The sequence below is a fragment of the Bison bison genome, unplaced genomic scaffold (assembly GCF_000754665.1).
Source record: "Bison bison bison isolate TAMUID 2011002044 unplaced genomic scaffold, Bison_UMD1.0 scf7180017864068, whole genome shotgun sequence".
NCBI classification, from domain to species: Eukaryota; Metazoa; Chordata; class Mammalia; order Artiodactyla; family Bovidae; genus Bison; species Bison bison.
The window spans coordinates 1,032,081-1,051,507 of NW_011494640.1; the positions used below are offsets into that span (position 1 = coordinate 1,032,081).

At 54.3% G+C, this 19,427-nt stretch overlaps 1 protein-coding gene across 1 annotated transcript in view; it reads right to left on the reverse strand.

Moving 5' to 3' along the window:
- Positions 1–6,142: 6,142 nt before the first annotated feature.
- The window catches only part of SDC3 (syndecan 3), a 36,553-nt gene continuing 23,268 nt past the window's right edge, over positions 6,143–19,427 (reverse strand). The window contains 5 exon segments of the mRNA XM_010836881.1: positions 6,143–10,200; positions 11,148–11,294; positions 11,297–11,438; positions 13,651–14,264; positions 16,399–16,516. Of these exon segments, the coding sequence (XP_010835183.1) occupies positions 10,034–10,200; positions 11,148–11,294; positions 11,297–11,438; positions 13,651–14,264; positions 16,399–16,516 (1,188 nt within the window). The 3' untranslated portion in view covers positions 6,143–10,033.

The window sequence follows — 19,427 nt, forward strand, 5'->3', positions numbered from 1 at the left end:
GTGGGTTGCCATTTCCTTCTCCAATGCATATACTTACTAGGTGCCATTTGCCACTTTTCTAAATGCCACACACTTTTAAAAGTGCTTAGGCCATGCCCAGCGCACGATAAGTACAATCTACATGTTCTGATTGTTATTACTGTGAAAACCATCACTCTTACTGTTGCGCACCTACTGTGTGTCGGTCATTGTGTTGAACACCTAGATCTGTCTCCTCTTTGGAAGAGGAAGCCAAGACTCCAGGACAAGCCAGGAGGAAGCCATTTGTTTTCTCACAGTTCTGGAAGCTGGAAGTCCGAGGTCCAGCTGACACCCTGGCTGGGTTCCAGCGAGGACTCGCTTCCTGGCTTGCAGACGGCTGCCTTGTCACAGTGTCCTCACACAGGCCTTTCCTGTGTGCTCACAGAGGTGAGCGGGGGCACACACATTTTCTGGGGGCTCTTCTTATCAGGTAAGGACACCATCCTTTTGGACCAGGGCCTTACTCTTATGACCTCATTTAATCTTAACTACTTAGAGGCCCGATCTCCAAATATAGTCACTTTCAGGGGTTAGGGCTTCAGCATATGAATTGTACAGGGCGGTGGTGAATTTAATGCAATTCAGTCCATTGCATTAAATATGCTAATAACACAAAATTCAGATCAGTTCAGTCACTCAGTCGTGTCCAAGTCTTTGTGACCCCATGGACCGCAGCATGCCAAGTTTCCCTGTCCATCACCACCTCCCAGAGTAACTCATGTCCATCGAGTCGGTGATGCCATCCAACCATCTCATCCTCTGTCGTCCCCTTCTCTTGCATTCAATCTTTCCCAGCATCAGGGTCTTTTTCCAATGACTCACTTCCTCACATCAGAATATAATCAATCTAATTTCAGTATTGACTATCTGGTGACGTCTATGCATAGAGTCGTCTCTTGTGTTGTTGGAAGAGGGTGTTTGCTATGACCAGTGCATTCTCTTGGCAAAACTCTGTTAGCCTTTGCCCTGCTTCATTTTGTACTCCAAGGCCAAACTTGCCTGTAACTCCAGGTATCTCTTGACTTGCTATTTTTGCATTCCAGGCCCCTATAATGAAAAAAAAAGTCTTTTGGGGGTGTTAGTTCTAGAAGGTCTTATAGTCCTTCATAGAACCATTCAACTTCAGCTTCTTCAGCAGTAGTGATTGGGGCATAGACTTGGATTACTGTGATATTGAATGGTTTGCCTTGGAAATGAATGAGATCATTCTGTCATTTTTGAGATTGCACCCAAGTACTGCATTTTGGACTCTTGCTGCCTGTGAGGGCTACTCCATTTCTTCTAAGGGACTCTTGCCCACAGCAGTGGATATAATGGTCATCTGAATTAAATTCACACATTCCAGTCCGTTTTAGTTCACTGATTCCTAAAGTGTCGATGTTCACTCTTGCCATCTCCTGTTTGACCACTTTCAATTTACCTTGATTCATGGACCTAACATTCCAGGTTCCTATGCAATATTGTTCTTTAAGGCATTGGACTTTATCTCCAACATTAGTCACATCTACAACTGGGCGTTGCTTTTGCTTTGGCTCCATCTCTTCATTCTTTCTGGAGTTATTTCTCCACTTTTCTCCAGTAGCATATTGCACACCTACTGACCTGGGGGGTTCATCTTTCAGTGTCATATCTTTTTGCCTTTTCATATTTAATAAGCACTTGCATATACTTACTAGGTGCCATTTGCCACTTTTCTAAATGCCACACACTTTTAAAAGTGCTTAGGCCATGCCCAGCACATGGTAAGTACCATCTACGTATTCTGTGATTGTTATTACTGTGAAGACCATCACTCTTACTGTTGTGCACCTACTGTGTGTCAGTCATTGTGTTGAACACTTAGATCTGCCTTCTCTTTGGATCCCCACAAACTCTGCAGGAGCCTTCACTGTGTCTGTTATGCAGAAGAGGAAGCCAAGACTCCAGGACAAGCCAGAAGGAACTCACTGAGGCTGATGGAGAACCAACTTCTCTCGAGCCTCTTTCAGTATTTCCAGCAAGGTATATAGTAAAGGTCAATCCACTCCAGTACTATTGCCTGGAAAGTCCCACGGACAGAGGAGCCTGGTAGGCTACAGTCCACGGGGTCGCAAAGAGTCGGACATGACTGAGCGACTTCACTTTCACTTAGACTTGGCCTGAGCCTTGAAAATGGGGGAGAAATTACCAAGTTCAAAGTCCTTCAAAGTGGGAGGAGTCATTCTCAACCAGCCCACCTCCTGAGACTGGTGCGGATGGTAAGCAAGGCCAAGATCCCCTGGAGAGTACTTCATGAACTATAACACACCACCCACCAGGAAGGGCCATTTCTGTTACTCCCTCTGGCAGAAGGCAAGCACCACTGAGGGAGCCATAGCTGAAGCCACGTCTCTCATCACAGTTTCATGCAAATTCCTTCATCACAGTCATTCGTGAGAGTGAATTTCCATAAAAAAGGAGCGGGTGGGGTCCCTAAAGGAGCTGGCCATCTGGAAGTGGAGGACATCAGGCCAGGGAAAATGTGACATTGCAGGAGCCCAGAGAAGGGATGGGTGAGGGCCAGGGGGCTGGACTTCGAGTCAGAAGAGCCAGCTCTGCATTTCCACAGGGGAGTGTGACCCCTGGCAAGTCTTCATGCCCCCTGGGAATCAATTCCTTTCTTTAATATTTTATTATGAAGAATTTAACATTTAAACTTAGAGTTGACAGAATAATATAGTGAGCCCCCTATGTAGCCTGCTACTCAGCTTGTACAATTATCAACTCAAGTCCTGTCTTACAGCCTCCATTCTCTCACCCACGCCTCCCCCATATTTTTTCAGCCAATTCCAGACATCCAATCAGTTCATCTGCCAAATTTTAGTCTGTTTAAAGATAAAGACTCTTTTTAAAAAACATAACTACAGGGCCATTACCACTTCTAAGAACACTGACAATGATTCCCTTATGACAAATATTCATTCAATATACAAATTTCCACTTGCCCCATAATTAACTTTTTTTTTTAAATAGAATTTGTTGAAACAGGATCCGAATCAAGTTCCCACATGATTTGGTTAACATGCCTTTTAGGCTTATCTATAAAGTCTCTCTCCATCTCTTTCTTTCCCCTTCCTTAGAATTTATTTGTTGAAGAAGCTGGGTCATTTGTCCTATAGAAGTGTCCCACCGTGTGGATTCTGCTCATAGGGCCAACGTTTTTATCTGTTAAGCAAGGGGATCATTCTCTCCAAGAACTGAGATTATGTCTGCAAATGGGCTGTGACTCTTGCAAGGCACCCACAGTTGTCATGTGTTAATGTCTCTTTTGAGCCTCTCAATACCCTGTGCTTCTGTTTTTCTGATGATATAGCTAAGATTCAGAGAAGCTTAGTAGCCTGCCCACGCTCACATAGTAGAGGGAGGAAAGGGCGGGTGGAACTGTAAGAACACTGACTCCATGTGGAGACTCAGACTCGAATCCCACTGCACCCTTTAATAGCTTTATGGCCTCAGGTTTCTGTAAACTTGCAGTTTCTTCATTTGCAAAAAAAAAAACAAAACAAACAAACCAGCCAGGAGGCCAGAACTGCATGAGGCTAAAATGAGTTAATATGAGAAAAACTGGTCTCAGGGTGCCTGGCAATCAGTGCCTCACTCCATCCCTCTGCTGTCTGCTCTGGCCCAGCCTCCTTCCTCCTTGAGTGCGAATAAGGCCCCCGTGATAAATCTGGACCCTCAGTCTGCCCCAAGTACACCCTTAAGCCAGCAGAGACAGGGTGGGCGGCCCTCAGAAGCTGAGCACGCTCTGTTCTTGGGGCAGCTTGGCAAGCAGCTGTGGCCTCTTGGGTTTCAGGAAACAATCCGCTATTCTTCCTCCTTCCCCCTCTGTTTGTTGCTCATCCCTGGACCAGGGGGCCCTGAGAGAAATGCTCCAAGTCCCAGCAACTCCCAGCCCATCTGTACATTCTATGTGGATGATTTCCAGGTGTCAGCCTCAGCTTGAACAAGCCTCAGCCTAAATCATCGTTCACTCCAAAGCTGACAATATTTTGATTTCCACCCAGACTCCACGTCATTTATTCATTCAATAGGCAGCAGGCTGGACTCTGCAGATAATGACAATAATAATGACAGCAACAACAGTAGGAATAATGGCCCACCGTTACACAGCACCTGCTGTGTGTCGGGCATGGTTCTGAGCACCATGCCTATGAGGCAGGTACTATTACTGTCCCCATTTTACAGGTGAGAAGACTGAGCACTGTGAGTTGGAATAAGCCACCCAAGGTCCCAGAGCTAGTCAGTGGCAAAGGTAGCATTTGAATAAAGGTTTGCCTATTAAAGACTGACCATACAAAGAGGGACTGGAGTCCTGCAGCATATGGCAGCCGAACTCCACGCTAGTTGCTTTCAATGTTATCTCACTTAATCCTTACAGGGGTCTCCAAATATCGACCTTAATGTTCACATTTACTCGTGAGGAAACAGGCTCAGAGAGGTAGAGCACTGTGCCCAAGTGCACACAGCTGGGTCCTCTTCACCCCAGGATCAGACTCTTTGAGAATACAAGATGCATGTCCCTCAAATTCAGATGAGAAGGTGAGGGCGGCACCTGCTGGAAGGGAGATAACTCTAGCCTATAGGAACTCAGGGAGGATGGAACCCACTTCCCAAAGCTTTCTGGAGGAGGGACCACATCAGGAGCTGGGACTTGAATGGTGGCAAACCAACCCCTCACATCATAGCAGGCTTCTAACTGGGGCCCAGTCCTCTGAAAGACCCTCAAGTGACATCGCTGGCTCCTTGACCCCAATTGACAACCACGCCGCCCGAGACTGTCAGGGGCCATGTGGTCTGAGGTCCCAAAGTGAAGACGGGGCCTTGGCGCTTTGATCCTGAACTGTCTGGCGGTAAGAGAGATGCTTGGCAGGGGGTGGTTGGAGATGGTGGCTGAGCAGGAAAGACACCCCCAGACCAGCATCATTACATAGTCATGAGACCCTGGCTATTGGCTCTCTCCCCAATATGTGTAAGTGCTCCCCACGATGACATAGGGAAGCACTCAAGGAACTTGAGCGAAGGAGGAGGTTGGGGTGGGTAGGATCTTGAACCAAATCCAGGGGCCTCAGTCTCTAACCCACCCAGAACCATCAGGGCCCCGTGTGAACATCCCACTGCAAGAGGAGTAAATCTCTGGAGGACATGCAGAGGACTCCTTTCGAGGAGGAAAAGTTTTGACCCTGACATTCATACCTGGGGCTATCTCATGGTGAGGGGGCAGAGCACCGTGTGCCTCCAGAGAAAGAAAACACAGGAGATGCAGATTTGGGCTAAAAATAAAGAAGGACTTCTCAACAGGCAGAGTGACCTGCTGGTCTCCAGCATGCACCAAGCCCCTGTTACAAGAGGTATGCGGGCAGCAGCAGGGAAATCCCCCAAGAGGTGCTGAAGAAAGGATTTCTACTCTGAGGAGCCCAGGGCTGGCTCTAACGCCCTCCCAGCTCCATGACCCTGCAACCCCAGGAAGCCATCCGGGCTGCAGGCCCCAGAACTCCTCCTGGCCTAGGGTTCTGTTCTATTCTAACGCCATTATCCAAGACCCTGTGAGCTGAGGCTGATAGTTCCAGGCCCTCTGCTAAATGTTCCTCCTCTCATAATCCCACTACCTTCCATCTAGGGGGGTGTCGTTAATGCTTAACCCATTTCTCAGGTGAGAACACTGAGGCTCAGGCCAAGCTAAGGCTTAGGCTAAGTCAGAATTAGGAAACGTCACCTGGGTTTGAAACCAGGCCCTTCAGAACCTAAAGACATCTCACCTCAGCCAACTGATTCCAATATCCTGCAGTTTCAGGTTTCTCTCCTTGCAGCCTGAAACCAGCTCTTCCCCTGGGGGTGGACCACAGAGCCCCCAACGCCAGCACGTCCTGGCCCCTGCCCAACCGCAGCCCCCATTCAGCCTGGCCGCAGTCAGCTCCGTGGTTTCCTGAACACTCTAAAGCAAGAGCAGCTGTTACCATAATGGTTCCCACGAGGGGTTGTCGGTCAATTTTCTCTGCTTCTCAGTTTCCTTTAAAGGGGGATGTGGCTGAGACCCAAGCGGGGCCACGGACTGCCCCTCCCCAAATGACCTCCATGCTTATCTCACACTCTGACCACAATGCATCATTTCAGCTTAATTTTATTTCCTCTTATAAATGGGCACAGCACGGGAAGTGTTAAAAAAAAGAAAAAAGAAACAGTTCCTTCACAAGGCTGGGACAGGTGAGCACCCACAGTGGGGCAGGTACCTTGGTTTCTTTTTCCAGTCTTTTTCCACCGCTTTTTCCTACTGAAAGTTTTGGCCATGAACTCGGGACAGGTATGGTTAATAAACAGGTTAGGGGGAAGAAGGGGCAGAGAAGGCCTGGGGGAGGGAAGGACAAATTCCCCCCGCCCCAGGCTGGGTTCTTGGAGGATCTGTACAGGAGAAAGGACATGGTGGGAGGCGGGGAGGGGGACACAGTTTTCAGGGGGCTCTCTGGAGCCGCACTGCCTACGAAAAATATTTACATGCATTCACCACACTGGGGCCACCGCACTGAGCTGCCTGCTGGGCACCCGGGGGATGCTGGGGCCACGAGCCCTTTGATGGCGACTCTGGGGCCCAGCCTCAGCATCTCTGTAAATCTGTACACAGTTTGTGGGCTTCTATTTACAGGCAGGAGGCCTGGGGAAGCAAGTCCAGGGTGGTGGCTGGCAGGAGAAGGAATTCAGGAGCGCCAAGGAAGTGGTGGCCCCTTCTGCCCTGTGATGCAGAGGTGCATCTGCTCCCTGTGCCCAGGGCCCCAGTCTGGAGGCCTGGACAGATGGCTTTGCCAACCCCAGGTGGGTCTGGCCTGAGCACCCCAAGCCACTGCCCACCAACCTGCCTGGCCTGGGCCCCAGTGATCACCCGTCTGCTTCGTATCAAGGGGACCAACCCTTCCGGGGAGGTACCCCTCTCACCCCCTAGGGAGATAGAGCCTGGGCTCTAGAAGTCACAGTTGGGGGTGGGGGGTGACCCCGGTCCGCCTTGTCCTCTCTGGCAGCTGAGGCCCCAGAGAGGCTGTCAAGCACACAAGCCCCTCTTCCTTTGGAATCGGCCGTGTTTCCTGGAAACACTAGGCCCCTGCAGGACACCTCCCCAGGAGCACCAGGGTGCCTGGGGACATATTTGGGCAGGCCCTGCACGCATCACACCCTATGTCCAGGCAGGGTGACGCCTGCACTCACATCCAGCTCATCCTTTTCACCACCTGCTCTCGGATCGCCGTGCTGGACTTCAACTGTTTTTAAACTTCATGAAGATAAAGCCTGGACATTTGTCTCGGGGCCAGGGCTCAATGAATGAAGCCCTCAGTCTCTTCTCTCCAACGCTAAAGATGCAGAGAAGAGGCATCGGGTGTTGGGTGGCAAAGCCCCAGGCCCCAGGTTAGAGGTTGGCCCACAGAAGGTGAGGAGTCAGGCCTGCTGGGGTCGGGCTGGACCCATGCAGCCCCTCCGAGCCCACTCTAGCCAGCCCAGGCCCTGCTCAGCCGTCCTGTGCTAGACCCTGCCCCCACCAGGGGCTGTGCAGGGGCCACGCCCACTGCTGGGCCTCCAACCCCGGTCCCAGCATCCCTGGATAGTCCAGGTCCTCTCTCCTCCATGCTCCCTGGCTTCTCAGCCTCGGCCTGCCCAGGCCTTCTCACCAGAGCTGCTGCCCCTGACAGCAGCCTGCCAAGGGGCAGGGTAGAGGGAGGGGAGGCTGGGGCTGGCTTTGGTCTCCCTCATCCCCCAGCCCTTCTGCTCCAGGAACGACTGAGGCCAGGTCACCTCCAACAGATCGTGAGCCTAGGATGCCTCTCCCTGCTCCTGCCCCGCAAAGACTCGGACCAAGGGGTTCCTCACAAGCCTCCAGGCCTTGCCAAGGTAGCCTATAGTCTGAGAGATGGAGCCTCAGCCTGGGAAGACGGTAGAAAAGACAGGCTGCAGGAGCTCCCTGGAACCTCACCGCCTCAGGCACCCCCAGCCCTCACCCTGCAGAAGTCTCCCGCCAGCAAGTCTTCAAAAGGGAACAGAAATAAAACCCGGCTTTCTGACTTTAACACCAGGGTGTGGGTAAGGGGTGGAGGGGTGAGCCCCAGCCACCCACGACTCAGACCACATCCCTTGGCTCCAAGACCCCTCTCAAAGCACAGCCCCCTGGGAGATTTGTGACCCCACATTTAAAATATCTACAGAAGTGGCCCCATTTGAAGGGTAACAAAGAAGAGGGAGGCGGGCTGGAGCCTGGGATACCCCCAACCCCCCCTGTCCTCAGCCCTCAGCCAGGGACAGTGTCTGGATGGACTGCTTCTGCTGCAGCCAGCAGAAACATCAGGTTGTCTGGCCAAATGCATGGGCACAGGTCCACCGGAAGGTCCCCAAGAAGGCCCAGGGGTGGGGCTGAGGTGGACCTGGTGAGGCCAAAGGGAGAGGGTGCAGAGGGCCCAGGCGCCAGGCCCACCCTCACAGGCACTTTGGAGACTTGTGTCCTGGGAGGCAGAGTCGACCCCCTAGCTCAGAGCAAGAGGAGGATGGAAGGAGACCAGGAGCCTCACCACATGCCCCCTCCCCACCAGGAGCCTTTGGTCCTGGGAGACCCAAGCCCCCTCTCCAGCCCAAGACTGAATTCCAGGAACCAGCCTGCTTTCCTCAGCAAGTGGGGAACTTAGCCCCCAACCAAGCCCTTTGCAGGCTACAGAGGGGAGGGAGCAGGTAGGGTGAAGCCAGGTTCAGCGGGTGTGCAAGGCCCTGAGGGGGCTTGTGGCCATGCCCCCCACACTACACTTAATTCCAGGAAAGGCAAGTGTCCAAGCGTGACAGCAGGGCTGTATGGGTGTGGGTGAGATTGTGCACCCAAATGGGATTGCGTCTGATTCGCTGGGGTTCAGTGGCGATGTGGTTGGTAAGGGGTCATGAAGGCTGAGCGTGATGGGGCAACTCGGGGACCCAATATGGGCTGATTGTTTCGGCCTAATTGCACCCTCCCCAGTGAGCCTGAAAGCTGGAGGCAACACGTGTGGTGTCAGAGTGTATGTGGGTGGGCAGGAGTAGGGGTGGCGGGATGGCAGAGAGAGAGGCAGGCCACACCGTTACCATTAGGTTATGATGATCAGTGACTTGCATTGTCATAAGCATTTGGGGCGGGGGGAGGGCACATAAGAAACACATGAGAATAAACATCTTTGGAAGAATGTGTGTGTCTGTGACATATCTGGATTAGCCAGGTGGTCAAGATCGCATGTGATTTTGTCATTGCGTGCCTTTCTCTGTGTGTGTGACAATACATGTAACCATGTGAGAGACAGTGTCTGTGCAGAGTCCACTAGGAAGAAGGAGGTGCAAACCCCTCCTCACCAGTGGCTGCCAGAACACTCTCAGGAAGCTGGGGCAGACCAGGAAGGAAGTGAAGCCTATGGGTTCATATGCATTGAGCAGAGGTGAGGGAAAATGACCTCACAACCCCAGAGAGGCCAGGACAAAACAGGCTGGTGGGTGAGGGGTACCGTCTCACCCAGGCAGAGAGTGAGCCTGGGACAGGAGCAACAGGGTGCAGTGTCCCAACGATTTCAAGGGCTGGGCTTGCCAAATGCTTGTCCTGGAGACCAGCCGGAGTGCCTCTCTGCCTCCAAAAGGAAACCTCAGCCAGCCCCGTGGGGCCAGGTTGGGGCTGAAGTCCCACCCCTTCGTCCACCAGCCAATCAGGAGTTCCCTTCCTCCTGTCCATCTGATGTGAGGTCCTAAAGCCCCAAGCTGGTGGTGGGGGGAGGAATATGTGGAACAAGTGATGAGCTCATAAGGGCACAGTCTGGAGCAGACGGCAGTGCCCCCTGTCCATTGGGGAAGAGCTGTGTGAGGCTGGCAGTCAGAGCAGACCTCAGGAGGGTGGCAGAGATGAAGTGGGGCCAGGATGTCCCCTAGGCCCAGTCCCAGGCCGGGGCTGGGGGTGCCAGGCCAGGGACTGGATGTAGGGGTGGCGCTGAGGCTACAGGGAGGCACTCTGGCTCCGCTAGGCGTAGAACTCCTCTTGCTTGTCAGGCTTCTGGTATGTGACGCTCGCCTGCTTGGGCTCCTCCAGCGTGTAGCTGCCCTCATCCTTCTTCTTCATGCGGTAGATGAGCAGGGTGACCAGGAAGGCAGCAAAGAGGGCGCCTACAACCCCGCCCACGATCACAGCTGCAGAGAAAGAGGGCAAAGGTCAAGGCCACAGGAAGGGCAAGACATGCTTAGAGCCTGAGAAAAAGGCAGAGGGTCCTTGCAGGTAGAAGCAAGAATCGGGAGAGAGCTGGGAATCTCAAACCTGAGCCCAGAGTCGGAGTGAAACTTGGAGTCAATGCTAAAACACCAGCACTGGCTGCCACTGATTCTCCTCACTTCAGCCTGGCACTGTTCCTAATCATATGAACACGTGGAATCTTCATACAGTGCTACTAGGAAGGTGCCGTGCTAAGGTCCTCATCAAATGAAAGATGCCATCAGTGAGAAGATGCTCCAGGATTGTATATGCCCTTAGGAAAGAAAAAACTCTGCCATCTAAACTAGGACACATCCCAACTGTGGAGCAGTTAACATGAACACACGTGTGCTGAGACTGGTTAAGAGCAAAATGATAACACCCGTTTTGTAGACGAGGAAAAAGCATGCCCGGAAAGGTGAAGGACCTGCCCAAGGCCACGCTGCTCATAAGTGGGGAACAGGGTTTGGACCACAAATCCAGAGACTCTTCAGGAGAGAAAGCCAAGGGCAGGTCCTCGGGGCTGGTATCAAGGGTGGGAGCACATCAAGCCAAGGATGGGGCCCTAGATTAGGATCCAGGGGATAAGGCCCAGGAGGGGTAAACCAGCATGGCCCAGGGAGGTCAAGGGCAGGGTCTGAGAAGAGGCCAGAGGGTGCTGAGGACAGTGCGAGAAGTAGGACAAAGTCAGGGCCAGACTCTGGGATCAGAAGGGTCAGAAGAGGAACTAGAGGGTGGGTCCTGGGGTCCCCAGATCCCCAGCTTTCCCCTCCTAGAAAACTAGGCTCCTAGAAAACCCACACCCTACCCTCCCTCCTGGGTTCCTAGGGGGAAAACTGAGGCCCCACCAGCGACCCCCTCTGGGCTCCTCCCAGGCCCCAAGTCTCACCTACGAGCACCTCCTTCCGCTCCAGGATGCTCTTCTGGGGCAGCTGAGCCGCCGAGCTGCCTGAGTCGATAGCATTGTCCAGGAGGCCAGGGCCTGGGTGGGCACCCTTGGGCAGCATCCCAGGTAGAGGTGATGGCTTGGCTGTGGCCCACCCACAGCCACCACCTCATTGGCTGTGTCTGGCTGTGTGGTCTCTTCCTCTGACAGCTCAAAGTCCCCACTGGGTCCCCCGCTCACTGGCATCTCTGGCTCATCCCGGATGGTGGTCGGGAAGGACTCTGGAGTTGGGGTCTGTAGGGAGGGTAGCATGAGCCCAGGAGCCAGGCCCAGCACCCCTGCCACAGGGCAGCCATACACACATGCACACTAGCCCTCTGCCACCACTCCACTTCCCTGGGAGGGCGCACACTAGGCACTCACCAGGGGCCAGGCACTGTGCTAAGCACATCATGGGCCTTTTCCCTCACAATATTCCCATTAAGAAGGTATTAGTGCCCCTACATTACAGAGTAGGAAATAGGCTCAGAGAGGTTAAATGACTTGCCCAAGGACACACAGCTAGTTAAGTGGTAGAAGCAGAACTAAAATCCAGATCTGTCCAACTCCAGAATATGTGTCCCTAACCAATACACTACACTACACTACCTCTGTTCTCATCCTGGCCACATCCTGGTCCCCATCCCATCTCCATCCCTTCCTTCTCCAGCTGCCTTTGTAATAATCCTTAGCAGATTACTGTCAGGGACTGTTGTCTGGGGACAGCTAGGTGCAGACTTTAAATACTTGGGCCTGATCCTCAATCCATGTGCCTGGGGCAAGGGTGAGTCCCTTAGCCCGAAGGTCAGTCCAGTAAGTAAGTGTAAATTGCTCAGTCATGCCCAACTCTTTGCGACCCCATAGACTGCAGCCCACCAGGCTCCTCTGTCCATGAGATTTTCCAGGCAAGGATACTGGAGTGGGTTGCCATTTCCTTCTCCAGGGGATCTTCCCAACCTAGGGATTGAACCCGGGTCTCCTGCACTGCAGGCAGATTCTTTACCAACTGAGCTACAAGGGAAACCCCAAGGTCAATCCAAGAGCACCACAAATCTCAATGGCTCCCAGCATCTGGAGGCAGGATCCCAACTAGAGTTGGGATCACAGCAAGGATGGAGCTGCTTCACAGGTGCGCATGGAGAGAGTGGGTCCGGTGTCCAGGCCCAGGAAAGGCCATGCACATGCCCAGAGGCTGCACCAGCGACCTGCTCTCCGTGCCCCAGCACTGCGTCCCCAGTCTGCCTGGCCAAGCATCCGTGAAACACCAGGTTCCCCTAGCTGCTCAGAGCAGCCTGGAGCAGGGCCTGTGTTCCGCAGGGGCTGGCTGGGGAGTCAGACGGGCTATGCTGACCCAAAGGCAGCTCCACAGCCTGAGGGGTCCTCCTCCATGAAGCAGATGCAAAGGGCTTTGGTACCCTAGTCAATGTGACTACATCCCCTCCTTGCCCAGCAGCGCCAGCAAGGATCAGGCTACTTCTCCCACTTCCTTGATCCCCTCCCCATCCTGGCATTCCTGGTATCCTCATCCTCTTCCCTGAAACACCACCCTCATCCATAACACCCCAAACACACACACATATACACACCCTAGAGCTGACTGCCAGGTTCAAATCCTGACTCTGCCACTGCTGCCTGTGAAGGCTTGGAAAGTGGCCCCACCTTAAGGGAGGATGGTGGCAATGCCCCCCACCCTGCTCCTGTGGGGTAGGCATGAGAGGGAGAAGAGATGGTGGCACAGGTAAGTGTCTAGCACTGCGCCTCCACCCAGGCAGCACTCCATGAACGTGACCTGCAGTATTCCTCTCCCACCGCCCAGCTCTTAATCCCCCTCAGATGGATAATAACAACAATGATGATGATGATGGTGGTGGTGGTGATAACAAAAGTGAAACTTTTTGCTTGTTTAGTATTGCCAGCCACTGCTCTAAGAACCTTGGCTCTGTTGGGAAAGTTAATTCTCACAACCCTGCGATTTACATTCTATTCTTTTCTCCTTTTCACAGATAAGGAAACAAAGGTATAAAAAGGATCAGTGACTTCCTGAAGTCAAATGGTGGTAGAAGCATTCCAATCCTGGCTGCAGGGCTCCTGAGTCTGTGCTTTTAACCAGAACACACAGGCCCCTGGCCCCTGGTCCCTGCCCCTTTTAACACTCCCATCCTCCCAGTTCCTTCCCCATTAATGTCTTCATCTAACATCTAAAGACCCAAGCCCAGTCCCTCTTCCATCCCCATCCATCTCGACCTCTGTCCTCATCCTGTGACTCACCCCCAGCCCTGGCCTCACACCTCTCTCAGCCTCCCGCTCCCTGTCTGGCTCACCTCCAGAACCTCCTAGATCTCACCCCTGTCCAGCTCCATCCTCCTCCCCCCACCCTACCTGCCCCCCCACCTCCCACCGCCCACCCCCCAGCCCCGACCCACCCTCCTCTGCTCTGTGACTCCCTGTGCTCTCCACACTGGCTCACCTGAGCCACCTCCGTGGGTCCAGGGGCAGTGGTCCCCAGGGGCAGGGTGCTCTTCTCAGGGATATCAGGCTTCTGGGTGGTAGCCGGCCTGGGAAGGGCCCTTGGCCTGGAGGTAGCTGTGCTGACCAGCCTGGGCGTTGGGGCCTCTGTGTCCAAGACAGCCACTATGGTGGGAGGTGAGGGCACCGCTGGGGTGGTGGCCCGGGCTGTGGCCGCTGTGGTCAGTGGCAGAGGCAGAAGCCTCCGTACGCCGGTGGTCCTTACGACAGAGGTGGTGGCCGCAGACGGGGGCGCCGCAGGGATGCTGGGCACGGCGGTGGCCACTGTGGCGGGCACTGTGGCCACCGTCGGGGGCCCTGTGGTGGTGGCAGTGGTGGTAGCCGTAGGGGTGGAGACGGTGGTGGCTCTCTGGCTGGGCTCTTCTGGCACCTCTGTCACCAGTGGGGGGCTGGTGGCTGGCTCCGGGGTGGGGCGCTCAGAGGGGAGCTCTTCAAATGGGGTGCCCACAGGCTGGATGTCCATGGTGGGCAGCACTGCGGGGGTGGTGGACATTGCCAGGGCGACATCTGGGCTGAACCGCATGGCTGTCTCAATGCCCGATTCCTGCTCAAAGTCTGAGGGGGTGGGGGAGGGGGAGAAGGAGAGAGCTAGGAAGCTGGGTGATTTGAGGGCATGAGGATCCCAGATAAGCAACGGCCATCAAGATGGGAGGCTCCCAACCCTCACCCTTTGCATAATTTTCCCAAGACAAGAGGAGGGAAAGGAGGAAGGCACAGTCTGGTCAAAGCTTACCAGCTGACTGATGGGGCTAGTGATGCTTGCCAACTCCTCTCTGCCTAGCCAAAAATTCTAAGGGACCACTTCTTCCAGGAAGTCTTCCCTGACTATTCCAGCCCACCCAGTCTGGAGCTTTTCTAGCAGACTGAATCTAGGCAGTGGCAACTCAGGCCCTACTAGCTTCAGATCTTGCTGGAGGTTGCAGGCAGGGGACAGGAGGATGGCTGTGGCATTCTGGGAAGAGTCAGACATGCGTACAAGCTACATGAGTACCCCCAGGGGCACAAGCACACAGCAAGAAGGAGAACAAGCCCCTCCCACAGAAGCTGCTAGAGCAATCTGGACTCCAAACCCAAACAGGTGAAGGGAGGGCCTTGGGAGAAAATAAGGAGAGAGAAAGATAAGCCATACCAGCTCCCAGGGAGGACTGAACCAGGCAGAGGAGGGCTAGGGAGGAGCCTGAGAGGTGTGGAAGTAGAGATGTTACCAACCATCAGGATGGATTTTTATGAAGATTCTCACAAGATTTATAACTCACAAGATGCTTAAAGGAATGGGCTAAAGTGAGGAGACTAGAGGCGAGGGGCTGTAGGTGGCCAGCTCCAAAGCACACAGACTCCCAGCATTTCATTAGACTCCACCTGCCCCCTCCAGGGCCCCAATCTCAACACACACCCCTTTTTACTACCAGTTGCAGAGCTTCATCTCTGTGCCAGGCCCTGACGTCTTAAACTGAAGCCTTCCAGAGGCTCGGCGAGTGTAAGCGGGTGCCAAGTCGCTTCAGTCCTATCTGACTCTTTGCGACCCCGTGGACTGTAAGCCTGCCAGGCTCCTCTGTCCAGGGGATTCTCCAGGCAAGAATACTGAAGTGGGTTGCCGTGCCCTCCTCCGGGGAACCTTCCCCATCCAGGGGTCAAACCAGCCTTTCTTAATGTCTCCTGCATTTGTAGGTAGGTTCTTAACCACTTGCCATCTGGGAAGAGCCCCCAGAGGCTCCGAGAAGAAGGCAAATGTATCACCATTTACAGATAAGAATACAGACTCAGGGAGAAAAAACGGCTGAAGACAGAACAGCCATTAGGTAGAGAAACTGGGATTCAACTTAGCGTGCCTCGCTTATCTCAGGCTACTCTGGGGCCTTTCTGGGCGGGGCAATGGAACTGGTTTGTCCCAGGCACCACTGGAGGCCCCTACTGTTTTTCCGTCACTGTCCTAACCCCGCCCTTGGCCACCGCTGATTGGACAGAAGGGGGCCACCTGACCCAAGTTGAGCCAATCAAATGGTCTCTGCTCACTGCACCTGAAAAGTTGACCACTAAGTTCCTCCACGGAGAAGGCAATGGCGCCCCAATCCAGTACTCTCGCCTGGAAAATCCCATGGGCAGAGGAGCCTGGTAGGCTGCAGTCCATGGGGTCGCGAAGAGTCGGACACGACTGAGCGACTTCACTTTCACTTTTCACTTTTCACTTTCATGCAATGGAGAAGGAAATGGCAACCCACTCCAGTGTTCTTGCCTGGAGAATCCCAGGGACAGGGAGCCTGGTAGGCTGCCGTCTATGGGGTCGCACAGAGTCGGACACGACTGAAGCGACTTAGCAGCAGACTTAGCAGCAAGTTCCTCCAAGTGGCCACAACAGTATGAAACCCGGGTTACTGAGAAGCATCTGTGTTCCTTGACAGAGGCTGGAGGTCTGCAGGGAGACCCAAACAGTGCACAGAGAGAGGCAAAGACAGAGAAACTGGGAGTGCTGGGCTCCTTAAGGCCCCGGTTCCACCCCGGGGGAGGACAGCCTGCCCTTTACGTGCTTAAGGTCCAGGAGCTGCTTCTGAATGACCTCTCCCTCCCCCACCCCAGGTTTAAGCGAGCCTACCCTACGAAGGCTCCTCTTCCTTGCCATCAAAACCTCGGATGGGGGACTGGAGAGAGACTGGTACCGCTGACATGTAGGAAAAGGGAAGGGCGTACTTACAGCCGGAGCCCGACCCAGAGTACAGGTCATCCAGCTCGTCATCGGGGAAGGAGTCGTCATCCCCAGAGCCCTCGAGGTCCACGGGCCTCTCGAAGTTCTCACTGCGCCAGCGCTGGGCCTGCAGAGGGCAGAGTTGCGCACAGGGCTCAGCACCTGAGGCCAGCGGCCTGGAAACGCCCAGAGGAGCACCCGGCACTCTCCAAGGCCCAGTGACAGTGGAGGGACAGCATCAGATGTGGCCTCCAGAAGCAAACAGGGAGCTGCGGGAGGCCGGATCACCACTTCCTGCCTTGTCAGGGTGCTGTGAGCACGCAGTGGGCCAATATGTGCTGAGCGCACCTCAAAGCAGCAGGTGCTCAGCACAGGGCAGCCCCATCGGCCCCCTTCCACAGCTGAGAAGACTGAGGCCCCACTGCCCCAGGTCACCAGACAGCACGTGATGTGCTGAGACCCAGACTCTGCTAGGGATGCAGTGCCTCGCACCTCAAAATCCCAAAGGCAGGACCATTCGTCCCATCAGGCAGACAGAGGTGTTGGGGAAGCCTGGGGCTCTAGGAGGGAAGAAACTTGGGTAACGGGGGAGGGAGAGAAGAGAGTGGAGTTCCTGGCTCTGGCCTTCCCCAAAACAAAGTCAGCTCCCTCCGTCTAAACCTCCCTCCAAAGTATTTCATTGCCCAGAGTCAGCTCAGGGCGTGGATGCCACTTCTACGTCTGCCAACAAGGGTCTCCTGGGCGTCTGCCGGGGTGAGGGGTCCAGCCCTCCAGGTCCAAGACTCTTCCCAGAATCAGAACCTGGGAAGGTGGGGTGCTGTGGCTCCTGGGCCCAGACCATCCCTCCCGCCCCACTGCAACCCCGGCCTGAGAGCCAGCACTAAGGACATCCAAGACAGGAGCGCAAACCTGGATCCAGACTGAGCCCCGCCACAGTCCCTGCGTCCAGAGAGCTTTCAGAGAAGATGAGCTGGTGCTCAGCTCTAGAGGGTTATTAGCACCTGGGTCTTAAACAATTGAACTAGAGAGAAAAAAAGAAATAGAGCAAGGCATCTCAAGCAGGGGGACCTGAATAAGCAAAGGCTCCAAGGTGAGGAAGTAGAGCCTGTGCCCTCAGAGCTGGGTCTGGGGGCCTCATCCAGGGTCCCTCAGAACCCCTGCAGTCACTGCAGTCCAGTCACCCGGTCCCCGCCTGCTCCTGGAACATGCCTGCCTGGTGTCTCCTGCCTCCTTAACTCATGCTGTTCCCTCCACCTGGAACACTCTTCCCTCCCATCCTCTCATCCTCCAACTTCCCACCAGCTACCTTTCACTCCCCATCCGTTCTTCCGAGAAGCCCTCCTACTTTGAGCTTTCAGAGCATCCATCCAGTGCTTCTGAATTCACATCTCTCACCACTTGTGAGCTGGGCAGGCATGGGTATATACTTCTTCTGTGACTGTGCCCACTCCCAGTAAACTATACCTTGATGGAGCAGGACCCTGTCAGACACACAGTGGGTATCAGCAAGTATCTGGGAAGGAATGGGCTTGGTGTTGGAGGATGCAATTCCTGGGTAGTGGTGGGGGTGGCGGTGGGTGCAGGACAGGCCAGAGTTGAGTTTGGGGAAGCCCCATCACAGGCTCTCAGGGTTCGGCTGGCAACTTTTCTCTTGGAAACTGGTCAGGTTTTATTCTGACTGCATGTCAGAATGTTGTAAAAACAGTACTCAGCAGTTTAGAAGGTCTGACGTGGAGTCTGAATACCCCTACTGTTTGACTGACATGGGGAGCCACGGAAGGTATGTTAGCAGGAGAGGGGCTAGCTCAGCATCACGACCTGTGCTCAGCCTCTCACAACCCTGTCCCTGACAGCCCCCTCCTGGAGTTCCTGTGGAGCTAGAGAAAGGATCCTGATCCTGGCTTCCAGACCCAAGCCTCGACCACCTGCTCTAAAGCCCTACCCAGGCCAGGCAGGGCAGGAGGCCAGGGCGGGGAGCCAGGAGATTCCCCCCAGCATACGCGTCACCCTCCCCCCAACACACATACACACACAGTCTCAAAGTAATGAATTAATCAGTATTTACTTGCTACCAGTGAGTCATGGAGTGGAACAATTAGAGTAATTGCTCCGTGACTAATTGCTGGGTCTTCCTCCGTTTTAGACATTTCAGGAGCTCAGAGCAGCTACCATCCAACCTTCCCGAGTTGCCATCTCTGCTCCCACTTACCAGAGGAATAAATCCCCAGGACCCAAAGGGAAGGGGCTAGGTGGTCCCCCACCACCAGCCTCTATGACCCCAGCTTAGCTGGGGTCCCTTGGAGATTTTCTGCTCCATTCTTAGGCCAGCAGCCTAAAGCCAGAGACGTGCAGCATGATGGGGCCTGAGCAGGGGTGGGGCCCGAGCAGGGGTGGGGCCCAGACTGTTTCTCCCATGCAGAGCATCTTCACTGTCTCTACATCCTTCCAAGCAACTCAGGGAAGTTGAAAGCCCTTTAGCTAGGAGGAAAGGACCTAAGAAGTCTGCAGTCTCAGGGGACCCCCAAACTGGGGTAAAGGTTGGGGGCCAAAATAGGGAGTCCTCATGATTCCACAGTGACCAGCACCACACAGCAGCCCCTAACAATCTGCTCCCAGAAAGGCTTGCACAAATTCAAACCCCCCACCCTTGCAAAGTCACATGAGCCTTGAAATGACATACCCAGAGACACCCTGACACACTCACCTAAAGGCAGCCAGAGAGAGGCAGCCAGAGAGAGGCGGCCAGAGGGAGGCAGCCGGAGAGAGGTGGCCAGAGGGAGGCAGCCAGAGCGAGGTACCACGTGTTGGCATGCCTTTGGGTGCAAACGGGCACATACATGGGGGGGGTGCAGACACTAAATAGGGGCACGCGCGGTGCAGCTCTGAGGCTCAGAAACAAGTATGGAACCTCTTGTGAACCTGTCAGCCTCCACTCAGGTAGCTCTCACCTAGATACTATTCATCCCTAGCTCAGTAGCCATCGACATGACAACCGTTACCATGACGACCATCTCCTCCACGCTAAGGACCAGGAGCTC